The 14,498-nt window shown below is 43.9% G+C and overlaps 1 protein-coding gene across 10 annotated transcripts in view; it reads left to right on the top strand.

Annotated features, from left to right (window-relative positions):
- THADA (THADA armadillo repeat containing) overlaps positions 1-14,498 on the top strand; it is a 332,984-nt gene that overhangs the window by 238,671 nt on the left and 79,815 nt on the right. For all 10 annotated transcript variants that reach the window (XM_025260937.3, XM_025260934.3, XM_044925857.2 and 7 more), the window contains one exon: positions 11,998-12,092. In XM_025260937.3, coding sequence (XP_025116722.2) covers positions 11,998-12,092 — 95 coding nt within the window. The remainder of the gene's footprint in view (positions 1-11,997; positions 12,093-14,498) is intronic.

Here is a 14,498-nt window from a genome sequence, read left to right as displayed (position 1 = left end):
TGGGAATAGAGGTACTGCCCATGGGCATTTTAGACTTCATGGTTACTGTCTGCTCAACATTGCTAAGAGGACCGTAGAACCACAGAGTTTATAACAGGAAAGGGAATGTAGAGATCATCTAATCCAGTGGAATCCTTTCTTCAAACAGAAGCTTAAGTGGAAGTTCAAGATGTTCGAGATAATAGAGATGGCAAATACGGTGCAAATATGGGCCTGGAGGCCCACCCACATGGCTTCTCAACCACTGGAGCCCCCAGAGGGATGACAAAGAGCACCCTAACTCCCTGTTTCAAAAAAGTGAAAAAAGTGAAAGTGTTAGTTGCTCAGTCATGGCCTATTTTTTATGACCCCATGGACTGTAGCCCGCCAGGCTCCTCTGTCCATGGGATTCTCCAGGCAAGAATACTTGAGTAGGTAGCCATTTCCTTCTCCAGGGGATCTTCCTGACCCAGGGATTGAACCTGGGTCTCCTGCATTGCAGGCAGATTCTTAACTGTCTGAGCCACCAGGAAAGCCCCCTTATTATTTCAAAACAGGAATCTAATCCAAACCAGTATCTGTAGACAGGAAAATAGACACAAGGAACAGGTGACTTCTTCCTACTTGACAGCTGTGTCTGGCTGCAAAGATAGCCAAATTTGGGATTTCAAGAGCAAATTGGTTTTCTGCCTCTTGGTCCTCTTGCTTCCTTTGCTGCGGCTGGATCATCCTTGTAGGAAACACTGCCACCCCCAGCCTCTGGGCTGCCCAGGGCCTTCTCTCAGGAGCTGCCCTCCTTGGTCAGGACCCCATCACTAGACCTTCTTGCCAATACAACTCAGCTTCTCCAGATCCCCTTTCCCCAGAAATCCACCCTCAGTTGACTGACGGCTGCTTTTCATGACCCACACATCATGCTTACATGTTACTAAGCGCTAGTATGTACATAATTCTTCTGACTCTATAGCTGTTTCTTACTGTTCTGGAGACATTGCTTTTAACCGAAGTCAGTAACTTGAGGGCAGACTTTCCGGCAACACACAGACCCAGCAGGCACACTCCCGGAGGCCTCACTTGGCTTCCTGCTTCTCTGTTCCTCATATTGAGCCAACTTAGCGCTGGTGCCTTTGTCCTAATTGGCCAGGCTTTGGGCTGACCCTCCGAAGGCTTGTGGGGCACGTGGGCAGGCCTTATGTGAATAAGTCAAGGGAGCGGGTTTGAGAGAGACCCTCCGAAGCCTCACCTCCTCGCTGCCAGGGATGCCCAGCCTTCCTCAGCGATTGGACTGGCCTGCAGGTCTCTGGAAATAGCTTCCCCTCACAATCAGGAACTTAGTCCCGCTTGAGCCGGAAGGGACCCTTACCAGCCCGAAGGCCCTGTGTTCCTGGGTACCTACAGGGGGTCACTTTGAGAGGCCCTGGTTGAGTGGAAAAGACTCTAGCTGTGAGCACGCCTCCCTGAGGTTGAGGTGGGGCAGGATATACTCGCTGGTAGCATGTCTGTGTTCTGGCCCCCCGCTCAGCTGCTAACCAGTGACGGGTGGCCTCTAACTTCCTGGGGCCTCTTTTGTTTGTTTTGGTTTTAACATTTATTTACTTATTTGGCTGCTCAGGGGTCTTAGTTGTGGCATGTGGAATCTAGTTCCCTGACCAGGGATTGAACCTCAGGCCCCCTGCATTGGAAGCACAGAGTCTTAACCACGGGACCACCAGGGAAGTCCCAGGTGTCAGTTTTTTATCTGTTAAGTTGGAAGATCCAAAATAGGAAGTGGGTGAAGGTGGAAAAGAGCATAGTGAGTAATGGGCATGCAAATACGAAAGAGCTAAGCAGATAGGGAATATTTATTGTCAGATAATGAAGTCTTTATCAGTCTTGTTGGCCATGTTGAAAACAGGCCTTTCTGGTGGCCCACACAGAAACAGCTGTACTTCGAACCTCACTCTTCTCCAGACTGGCCACCAGGACACGCCACCAGAGCGTGCAAAGCAACATGCTCTAATTGTTCGGCCCAGCCTCTCCCCTTTCATCACACTGTGTTTGGAACGCACAGATACAATTTGTCTAGAAAACCTTGATGCTATTCTTGGTTTCTGCCCTGATCTTGGACAGGTCACTTGAGCTATGTGAGCTACTTTGTTGATTTATAAAAATGGGAATAATAATGCCTATTTTTCTCCTCTCAAGAATCTTTTAAAGATAAAATGTTTTTTGAAGATAAAACTTTTAATAAAATGCAGTTGATATTATTTTTGTGGCCAGGGCTAATTTCCAAGCGTGTGCTTCGCCAAGATTTCATGAACAAAGTTCAGACTGTACTGTTAGAAATCCTCACCTGTGATCTACATTCAGACTTCTCTTGCAGCTACTAGAAGTTTTCACTCACCTCACTTATATATTCTAATTTTTTAAAAATAATCTAGGAAGAAATTAAAGTTTGAAAAGAAAGGGGACTTCTGTTAGCATTTTATGTAATAACTGAAGCTAATCCAAGCCCCAAACTGTACAATAAAAGTTTTCTTGGACACTACCTTTCTCCCATAATCCCTAGCACATTGCTTATTAAGTTATTAACCAGCAATTTCTCTGGCAGCATATTAAACTTTACTTTTAAACAAGTCACAGAGGGGGGGAAACATGCATCTCTCATAAAAGGAATAAAAAACATACACCCTCTAAAATGGTTTCTTCAGGCTTTGAACAAATCCCAACCCCCACACAAGGTCTCTTTTTCCTCATTCTCTCCACATAACTTGAGTGTTAGTACATTAATGAGAAAAAGATGCCTAATAGAAAGATGGAAAAATATGAGGGCCTCTGGGAGGGGTGGGTGGCTCCCTGGGGGTCCTCTGAAAAGGCAGGTGAGCCTTCCTGGAGGGAAATACAAAGCCTTGGCATTGAGCTTGTGGGCTTCCTCTCATATAGCAGCACTCCCCTGGGAAGCAGAGGCGGCTGTGACTTTGACCTTGACCTAAGCAGAGCCCCAGGGCCTTATGCAGACTGCCTGGGCCTTTGCCAAGTGCCTACTCAGAACCTTGGTGGAGTAGTTGGGGTCCTCTTTTCACAGAGGCAAAGGAGGGTTTCCCTGTTGGCTCAGCTGGTAAAGAATCCGCCTGCAATGTGAGAGACCTGGGTTCGATCCCTTGGTTGGAAAGATTCCCTGAAGGAGGGCATGGCAACCCACTCCAGTATTCTGGCCTGGAGAATTCCATGGACTGTATAGTCCACGGGGCTGCAAAGAGTCGGACACGAGGTAGCCTTTCCAGGGGTGCATATGGCTTGGACATATGGTCCCTTTCTGGACAGACTCACAGCTCATGGTCTCTTGCCTTGTGCCTGACAACTTGGTAAGAATTCCTTACACATTGGTCAATATCCAGAGCAGGGCATGAAGATAGCTTCACTTTAAAAGGAGAATCCCAATAGAAGGGCTGTGGGGCAGCTCATATGTGTGGGTGTGAGTATAAATACTAGCAGAGCTCCAGACCAAGAAAGGCTGGATGGAAGCTGGAACATACCATAAAAATGGACTTCTGCTGCCACCAGCCTCCCCTCCCCCGGGGAAGCACAAGGTAAATGAGCAGGGCCGGGAGCGGGCGTTAGCCAGCCAGGGGGTGGCTAACAGGGGGTGTTGGCCCTGCGTGCTGCTGCCAGCTGGCCCTGCATCCAGATCTGAATTCTGTATGTTACAGAGTAGGGGGAAGAACTTATATATTCTGCAGTTCCTGACCATTTGGCATCTTGGTTTAAACAAATTCCCTATTGTTTCTCCAGAAATGTCATAGGAATGATTGCTTGGCTGGGGGCCGTGGTAAAAATGGAAATCAGAAGGGAGAGAGGGGTCCTTTTTATTTAATTTACACTTCCACATTTATATGACTTCATGGGGCCCACATCAGAGAAGTACTTCCTGGCTCCTCACCGCGGCAGCTCTTCCTCTTATAGCCAAATGTAAGGCAAGATGGCATCTGGTCTGCGGACAGCTAACATTGCAGAGTCTCAGACTGCAGAGGAGTACAAAGATGGCCAGCGGGATCTCTGGGAGATCAGAGGAAGTCCAAAGAGACGTCCGCCATTCCCACTGTTCTTCGAGGCCAGTCTCTGATTGTTGGTCAGGGACGGTTTCCTAGAGGACAGGCTTTGAAGTGAGTTTTAAGTACAGGACATGGTGTGGCTCGACATGTGTCCAGTGAGGGGACTGTGGCAGGGTGTGGGGACAGTTAGAGACCATTTCCGCCTTCCCTTTTCTGCCTCTTTCCCCGCCGCATTGTTCTGCTCCTCCCACCTGTGGCCCAGCTTCTCATCTGCCTGCTTTCCGCCTCCCTCTTCACCTCCTTTCCCTCTTTTTTTTTTTTCTGGCTTTCTTCTTTCCAGCCTATTTCAGTCCTGGTGGTGGTCCCCAGAATACTGCTTCATTAAGCTCAGTGCTGGCTCCATGGCAAGAGGCTTTGTAGCCACTGTGGTGCAGACCAGATGTGAGCTGAATGGGAGTGAGTTCACACAGGATCCCAGATTAGAGGGAGAGATTGCCATGGACCATGATGGGCCCCTGCCAGGACTCATGACCCAGAGTCATTCTAAGCTGTCAAACTGGCCAGCTGCACCTGTTTGATTTTCTGGACTTCATTCTTGCCAGCATGCGGCAAGCTTGCTCCCATCTTTGGATCTTTGCAAAGTGAACTCTCTTGTCTGAAATTCCCGCTTTGCATTCAGTTGCGGAGTCTTTCCACATCTCCAGACCCTTCCTCCATGATATTCTCTCACATTGTTTTGTGTGTGTTTTGTTTTTCTCCACATACACCCTCTACCACCACACACACACACACACACACACACACACACACACACACACGACTATAAGCTCGTCAAGGCCAGAACCTGTCCACTTCTCTACTCCTCTTCCAAGTAGGATACACCCCATGGTACTTGGTAAAGGTTTCTAGATTAATAAAGTTAAACCATGAATCTAATCAGGATTCTAGGGGAGAGTAATTCCCTGGGGTCTGGAGTGACCTTCAACCTTGACTGTTGAAGTCAAGATAGATTTCTCAGGATTTAAACCTTAACAGTGGAGAAGGCAATGGCACCCCAGTCCAGTACTCTTGCCTGGAAAATCCCATGACCAGAGGAGCCTGGAAGGCTGCAGTCCATGAGGTCGCTGAGGGTAGGACACGACTGAGTGACTTTCACTTTTCACTTTCATGCATTGGAGAAGAAAATGGCAACCCACTCCAGTGTTCTTGCCTGGAGAATCCCAGGGACGGGGGAGCCTGGTGGGCTGCCGTCTCTGGGGTCGCACAGAGTCAGACACGACTGAAGCGACTTAGCAGCAGCAGCAAACCTTAACAGACACTAGCAGCCTAAAGCCAGAACAGTTGTTTTCAGCCTTCTGAAGATGGCAGTAAATTCTTCTGAAAAAGTCATCCAAGGTGACAAGCAAAAATATGTCCAAAGTGAACTGTCTGTTTCTTGCTGGGAACCCTCCCAAGGCTGCATGCTAATGGGCCCTGGGGGCCCCAGCCATCCAGTGGACCAGTGGGGTCCCATCTGGGACCATTTGGAGCTTTTGGAGCTCTGAAAGGTCACTCCTAAGCACTTCCATTTGGGGCATGTCATCATGCGTCATTTCCTGCTGTCCCATCCATTCCACATCCCCTTTGTACTTCTTGTTCTTTTTCAAACATGTAACATGCCGTCATCTTCGGACATGCTGCTTCCTCTGCTGGAGTCATTCTGCCCACGGTCCATCTCTTAGACTCCTCCTGCAAAGGCATTTCTGGATTTACCGAGGCGTTTCCCCCCAACCCCACCCTTAGTTTTTACTCTTGTCAACCCTCCTTTGAGCACCAATCATACCACATGATTGGTTGTGTGTTTCTCTCACTAAACCACGGCCTTTCAAGGTTTTCTGACAGCCATTCACAACCAGAAAGAGATTTTACAGATGACTTAGTATGTATCTTTGTTCCCCGTGTGTATATCTGTGTGGATATATACACAAACATACCTGTGAAATCTTACATAATGTAAATTTTACTGTCTACATAAGATATGAACAGTTTGTAGAAAAATACGATGAGAGGGAATTTACTCAAGATTTAGAAGATTTAATTTCAGGAATGTTATCCACCATCATTTTGGATATCAAGAATACCCCACTGATACCATTTGGTATAATAGATGGTGACTTATTACCTGAAAAAGAAAAGGACATTAGACTAAATCAGTCAATATTTTTACTCAGAGTTATCACATTTTATAAATTATATCAAAGATAATTTATTAAAAATTCTGGACAAAAATTTTCTAGAAATCCTATATATAACAATTTAAGGGAGCGATGCTTACCCTGACTGCTTTGATGCAGTGTGATTATCTTTCACTGCTCCCCCTTTCCCTAGCTAGCTCTCTCCTCCCTCCTCCATCCCCCCTTCCTCTTCCTTCCTTTCTTTCTCTTAGGCTTTCTCTTAACACTAGTAGGTGGTCATCTAAACCTACTAGTTTATTTCATAACCAACAAAATGGGTCATAACCTACAGTTTGAAAAACGCAGTTCAGGACTCTAAGTTTCTTGAGGGCAGTGACGAATGCCACTGACTCATTTCATCTTCATATATCCATACCCTGGCATTATTTGGGCTCTCAATTTCCTCTTAGTGAATGTTTTCTGAATGAATGGGCTTCAGTTAAAAATCTCTGCTGCCACTGGGATTCCGGAAGGGAAAGAAGAAGTGAATAATTTATCACAGGCTTCCCAAGAGCTTCTGGTGTCCTCCAGACACTAGGGCCATTGTAAACATGTCTGGGAAGCCTTACTCTCTCTCCTCTGCCTTCTGCCTCCCCCAGCTTCCAGGAGAGAGGGCAGGAGGTTTAATGAAGTTCAGAGATCGAGTTCTTGGGTGGGTATATGTCAAGGGACCAGTGATAAAAAGAGTGGAAGAAAGTTTTAACAAGGCCTGCATTTCGCTTTATTTATGTACTTAGTCCTCATAGTACCTGATTCCTGTTCACTCCTTCTAAAACCTCTATTATGCTGTTTTTTAGCCCATTTGTTAGACCCCGACCACTCCTGAGTTTTTTTTGAACACTCTCAATCTTTATTATACCATGCCCTGTGCCAGGATTTTTCCATCTGGGGGCAGGGAAAAAAAAACCCAAACCCACCAAAACCCTGTGGCTTGGTTTCCTGTCCAGCTGGCTTGCTCTTTCCCAGGATTTTATTCCCATCATCAAAGTGGCTTGACAGACCGAGAACAAACCTCTGGCTCACCCTGAACTCACAGTGTACCATTTCCAAGTCAGAACAAACACCAAGTCACAGGGAGAGAAAAAGAAAAAAAAATTATTTTCCTGACTTAGAAGCCAATTCAGAGTGAAGCCCAACTCTGATTCCAGACAGCGATGCTGTGAGGCTGTGGCTCTCCTCAAGGGTGGAGCCTTGAACAGTGGGCTCTGGGCCAGAATTTCTCTCTGAGTCAGTCTTGAAGGAGAAGCCATGGATGGACTCCTTTGTAGCCCCAGATCCTCTCTGTTTCCTGGAATCGAAAGCAGCAGAATTTGAGGGAGCCTCCCACGATCTCATTGAGTACATCAGACTTGGCGTAGAACCTCAGTTCTGGGAGCAGTCAGAGTGGTCCCTGCCGAGTCCCAGGCTGCCAGGAAGGTTGGCAGCCTGTGCCAGGCCAAGAGAAGGTGCAGAACACTTTAGCCTGGCAGGGGGACGTAAAGATAGCCAACATTTCCTCTATTCATTTAGAACTGTTCTAAAATATATTAATTTAGCTAAAAATATCATGGAAACTAGGTTCCTCACTGAGCCTGAAAGTCAAACCAATTTCCCAAAAACTTCCCTTTATGGTTCTACGGGACTCCACTAGCAGGAAAACATCTCAGGTGAGAAGTTATGACCCTGTGAGGTCAAATGGAGCAGGCAGTACATTTTTATACCAAGGAGCACCAGTTAGCACAGAGTATCCCATCTCCCATGGGTCCCCAGACAAGCTAGACTCCTTTCTTCCTGCCTCTATTGCCCCCTCTCAAAATCCCCTTCCTTGTCAGCTTTGTCTGTCTAAATTCTTCCTGTTGTTTACAGTTGGGCTTAGGTCTTCATACATCTCTTCCATGTTTCTGCTGCTGCTGCTAAGTCGTGTCAGTCATGTCCATCTCTGTGCGACCCCATAGACGGCAGCCCACCAGGCTCCCCCGTCCCTGGGATTCTCCAGGCAAGAACACTGGAGTGGGTTGCCATTTCCTTCTCCAGTGCATGAAAGTGAAAAGTGAAAGTGAAGTCGCTCAGTCGTATCCGACTCTTAGCGACCTCATGGACTGCAGCCTACCAGGCTCCTCCATCCATGGGATTTTCCAGGCAAGAGTACTGAAGTGGGGTGCCATTGCCTTCTCCGTCCATGTTTCTAGTCCACCCTATTATATTCTTTCCCTTAACTCCTTACATCCTGTCCCGAGTTTTGTATTTATTTTTTTCTCCAAAACAAGACAGAACTCTCCGAGGCCAGAAATCATCTCTTGTGCATCTCTTTCCAGCACCTGGCTCGCAGCTGGATGCTCAGGAGGCATTCATCCTGCTATCTGCAGGCCGTTTATTATTCAGCCCTGTGCTTCATGTCTGATAATTCATTAACCCTTTGCATTAGGTTTCCTTGCTTTCTCTCCCGAGTGATTTTCCATTGGGAGGAGGAAAGATATCCCACGTTTTAAACAGTGGACGTGCCAGAACAGGGAATGATACTGTTAAAGTAATTTTTGTAGACTATGGACTTTTCAACTTCACAAGTCAAATTTGACTGACCTGAGGAAAACTGAATAGAGACAAAATATAAAGGTAAGATTTGGGGAGAGTAAATTCCAAATAGATCAAAGTGTTAAACAAGAACAAAAAATGAAACTGTAAGATTTGCCTGGTGGTTCAGTGGTTAAGAATCTGCCTGCCAATGTAGGGGACCTGAGTTCGATCCCTGCCTCAGGAAGATTCCACATGCCACGGGCAACTGAGCACATGCTCCACAACTACTGAGCCAGCCCTCTGCAAGTACTGCAGCATATGCCCCCTAGAGCCTGTGCCCTGCAGTGAGAAGCCACCACAGTGAGAAGCTCACTCACAGCAACTAGAGAAACCCCAAGTGCAGCAATGAAGATACAGCACAGCCATAAATAAAGAAATAAATAAATGGAACTGTAAAGTACTAGAAGAAAAAGTACTAAAGAAAAATTTATAAATATAAATCTATATTGAGGAAAGGTTCGACTTTGGTAGCAGGACATAAAATCCAGAAGATAAAAGTAATATATTTGACTGCATTAAACCAAACAGTTTTGAATTCCAGAAAAGTACTGTAAATAAGTTTAAAGTCAGATGATAAACTGCGAAAAAATATTTGCAACACATATGACAAAGGACGGATTTCCTTAATATACAAAGAGCTCCTACAAATCAATAAGGAAAATACCAATAACATAATAGATCGGAGATTTGATCACAGTTCACAGGAAAGGAAATGAAGATATTTTTGAAAAGCTTATGAAGGGATGGGCAACTTCATATAAAATAATTATGACTTAAAATGATGAGGTACTGTTTTTCCACTTATCACCTTGGCAAAGGTCAAAAGGTTTAATCACAGTGTGGGTCAGGTTGTTGGAGCTGGAGGGGAATCTTAAACACTGTTGGCGAAAGCATAAGTAGTCCCAGTCTCTTTGGAGAGCATCTGATCTAAATGAAGCAAAATTTTAAATGCATGAATATCTTGATCCAGCACTTAAGCTTCTACAGATTTCTCTTTTGAATATCCATTCATATGCATAAACTAATATACATATATCTTTATTACATCATTGTTTTCAGCAAAATATCCTAAACAGTCTGACTTATTTCATTAGGGGACGGGTACATCCATGAAATGGAACAGTTCACAACCATTTCAGAAATGAGGCAAATCTGTGTTTTTTAATAGAATGATATCTTAAATGTATTAGTGAAAAAAAGGTAATGCTCAGAACTCAGTAAGTAGTAAAACACTACTTATATAAAAATAAACAAGTGGGTAGCTATAGATAGATGCTTGTAAAATGTGCCTGGAAGGATACGCTCTAGAAAGCAGTAATAGCGGTTGCCTCAGGGGAACAGAACATGTGGGTAGAGGGTGGGGGCATGGAAAAGGAACTTCATTTTTACTGCATACCCTTCTGTACTGTTTGAGTTATTTTTATACCATGTGCATGTGCTACCTGTTTTTTAAAACTAATTTTTAAAAATAACTGGGCATAGGCATGAAACTAGGCCAAATGTGAAGTGTACATATAAACTAGTCGTTATGGCAGAGTCGGAGTCAGGGAGCAAGCAGATACTGTAGGTGAAGTAAGGCAGGGAACAGAAATGAGGCAGGTCAGCAACAGGGAAATCTTGAAACAAGACAGTTTTGTTTTAATGGAAAAGTATCTGGTTTGCTTTTCGTGCAGATATCGCATGCCCCTAGGATATGGGCAGTTCAGGATAGAGTGAGAATAAACTTTAGAGAAATGGTAAAACTTAACTTATAGGAAGTGAGAAGGATACATCGAAGGATCAAGCCAGATGGAAATACACTAGCTGGAACTCATGTCGTTCCCTCATCCTAGGTTGGAGGCAGAGGAGCAGAGCAGGGAACATGCGAATCAAATGCTCACAGTGACTCGCAGTGAGGTGCTTGCGGTGTCCATTGTGCCCGTCAGAAATCTAATTCAGGTCACAGAGATACTAGATGGCAAAAAGCCAGGATTCAAACCCAGGTCTGTCCCTGTTGTTTTTACCACTTGTGTGCATGTGCTCAGTCACATCTGACTGTTTGCCACCCAATGGCTCTTCTGTCCATGAAAGCGTCCAGAGAAGAATACTGAAATGGGTTGCCATTTCCTCCTCCAGGGGATCTCCCTGACCCGAGGATCGAACCTGTGTCTCTTGCATCTCCTGCATTGGAAGGCAGATTCTTTCCCACTGAGCCACCTGGGAAGCCACTTTTACTGTTTATATTGAATTATTAGTACCCTCGGGAGGTTTGGGCACCTTTTCTTGACCAGTATGAACTGAGGCTCAGAGTCAGGGAGATTCAGTGCTATTCTCAAAAAAAGGTCTTCATTCTTCCATTTTGATCTAGACCCCCTCAAGCCAAGCCCACTTACTTTTTCCCCCATGTGGTTCAAAGAATAAAAAGACCTCCATTTATTGAAAGAAGAAAAGAAAAATCTCATTTATCAGGAAAGGAATGTCTGTCAACAGTGTTTGTTAATACTTTCATGTTTGTTTTTTCAGCTGCTTTTTTAAGTCTGTAAATACAGTTTATCATTTGTGAGTGCAATTCTCCTCCAAAATGCTAAATCACTGATATTCATAACCAATGATGTTTCCCCTAAATTTGTTCAGTTAAGAGGAAGATAATAGAATATGGTGTCATATTCCCTACTTCCCTCTTGTCTTCAAATAACTGGGATAGGGTACTGGTTTTTGTTTGTTTTCAGTTAATTTTCTTTGGCGCCAGAGCATAGAATTTTCTGTTTTGTACAAACACAGTCCCAACCTCTACCATAAGCACTAGGATTTTATTTTCATTTTCTTTTCATGAGAAATGAAAATTTCACCATTGTCAGCATCGGTGACTGTCCATCATTTTTAGCATTTGTTACAGCTCTGGGGCTCCCCAGGTGGCACCAGGGTAAAGAACCTGCCTGCCAGTGTGGGAGACATAAGAGACATAGGTTCAATCCCTGGGTCAGGAAGATCCCCTGGAGGAGGACATGGCAACCCATTCCAGGATTCTTGCCTGGAGAATCCCCATGGACAGAGGAGCATGGTGGGCTACAAGTCCATAGGGTCATAGAGAGTTGAACATGACTGAAGCAACTTAGCACACGCACACACAACTCTTTAAGCCTTATGATATGCCTGGTAGAAAATACCCATTTTCTCTTTTCTGTGGCCCAGGCCTCAGAGAGAAAAATTACCAATTTATTTTCTGTTCTTTACCTTTCTAGGCAAAATCCATGTTTGGTGACCAGAGCTGTGTATATTGATATCCTCTTCCTGTTGACTTGCTGCCTTGACAAACTCTCAAAAGGCAACCAGCCAGGTATGATTCACAGTTATATTATATTTTGGAGTGATTACAGGTCTTTGAAATGTAGGTGGGGTTTTGAATGGCTCTCCCACGCACTCCCCCACTTCTACTTTTGCAAGACTAAACCACATATCAAAATTACACTTAGTGTCATACGCTTCCTTCATAAAAGCTTCCCAAGGAAACTTGTCCTTGTTTAGTTGCAAGTTTGTTTTCTATTTGGTCATTCCGGGAAGAGTCTGGACTCGACTGTTGTCATTTTCAGTAACTCAGGAGTTCATTCTGTTCCATTTTGCGGCGATAACTGAGTAGACTCATTTGTTGCTGGAGCCTAGATATTTGAGACTCAGTCTCCAGTCTACCATGCACTACCTCAAGCTCTGACTTTGTACATGTTCTTTGGTGTCACGTATGTTTCCTGGTATGGGCCCCAGATCCACATGCAGTTGTTCTATTTTCATCATGATTCACAAAGTGGTTTTCTTAAAACCGAGAGGGGCAGCTCCAAAAAAAAAAAAAAAAAATGTTTTGATGTGTTTATATAAGAGGCCGCAGGAAGTGCTGTACATGAGTTCCAGGCCACAGACTGAAACTGATTTTCATCAACACAAACTGGAATGCAGGGTAATGAGCCTGCAACTGGTTAAAATCAGCCTCTTCTAATTGATTAGGCCTGTCTAAAGGAGGCTACAATTACAAAGTCAGATTCTGAGTACAAGCAGGCCAGGCCTTTCCTCTGTTACATTTAGTCTGTCAATGATTTGTTGTCTTCAGTAAATATATTCAGGCTGTCAGAGTCCAGCTCTGTCCATATGGAATCCTGTTCCCAAATTCAAACCAATTTAAAATGCTCTGGGGGGAGAGGCGAAGCTGCCTCACTCAGATCAGTGTATATTAGCCCACAAGGCCCCTGTGGCCACGCAGAGGTAATAAGAACATGCCTGGACTTTGATCAGCTCCACATCCCTGCATAGGAGTAGCTGTTGCATCCGTTTGGTAGAAGAGGATCATATAGTTTTATGACTGTGAAACGGTTCTAGTTTATACCTCTTATCCCAGCATAATTATTAATAGTGCCCCTTTTACTCTTGAAAGTGTCCAGGTTTGCACAATAAATCACAGGTCACTCTAGCTGTAAGGGACCTGAGGGTTGTATCCACTTTATTTTACACTTGAGTTAACTGAGGTCCAGAAAGTATAAAGAGATTATGAATCAGACGTTACCATGTAAATCATTTGTACCATTTTTAGTACCAAAAAATAGTTTCTACATAGCATTTTTGTATCTCAGTTCCAAATTTCATGTAGCTTAGTAGTACTTCTCTGCTTAATGTTTTAAAGAGCCTCATTCATGAAAGAGTTGCTCACTACTTACAAGTCCACTCCCTGGGTTCATATCATAGTTGTGTGATCGACTCTAATCTTTCATTTGTTGAACTAAGTTTTTCCTGGTGTATTAGTACCATTATTTTTTGTCTGAAAGGGTTTACCCTTGAATATTGTAAAATACCCTTCTCTCTTCTCCAATTGCCCGTCCTTTACTAATGAATCATGAAGATGACTTTGGCCTTTTGAAATCATCCTTTCCACAAACTCTGACATTATTTAGTGTTTATACCCCCAGTTAAGTGTGCTCACAAGCTGTTGTCACTCAACAGCATTTCACTTGCATCAGTGTATTATACCTCTTAGGGTCATTACTTTGCAGAGTAAGATGTGTAGGGGATAGGTCACTTTTACTTTTTTTTTTTTTTTTTTGGTATGACAGCCATAGCTCTAAATATTCCATCCTGCCCTCTCTAGTCTGGCAGTCACTAGCCACATGTGGGTCTTGAACTGTTGAGATGTGGTGGATCCAGGTTGAACTATTCTATAAGAATAAAATACACACTGAATTTCAAAGACTTGGTATGAAAAAAAGGTTTAATTTCTCAATAATGTTTATACTGATTACATATTGAAATGATAATATTTTTGATATATTAGTTTAAATAAAAAGTGTTATTAAAGTTAATTTCATCTGTTTCTTTTTACTTTTCGTTGTTGTTGTTCACTCGTTAAGTCATGTCCGACTCTTTATGACCCTGTGGACTGCAGCACACCAGGCTTCTCTGTCCTTCACTATCTCCCGGAGTTTGCTCAAACTCATGTCCATTGAGTCAGTGATGCTGTCCTTTTTAGAATATAACTATTAGAAAATCAAAATGTACATGTATGGCTCATAAATTCCTGTTGGACAAGCACTGATGGTTTTTTCTAGTCCTTTGGGAATTGCCCTCATAAACCACAGAATATATACGTATGTGTCTTTCTATATGAATGTGTGTATCTATGTACTACATCCACACAAATAGCAATAGCAAATTTTCCTCCTTTGAAGATGAATTAGATTTTTGGAATTAACCAAGTATCAGATAA

This window comes from Bubalus bubalis, chromosome 12 (assembly GCF_019923935.1).
Source record: "Bubalus bubalis isolate 160015118507 breed Murrah chromosome 12, NDDB_SH_1, whole genome shotgun sequence".
NCBI lineage: Eukaryota > Metazoa > Chordata > Mammalia > Artiodactyla > Bovidae > Bubalus > Bubalus bubalis.
Note: the sequence above shows the minus strand (reverse complement) of the source record. Positions and strands in the feature narration are given on the sequence as shown.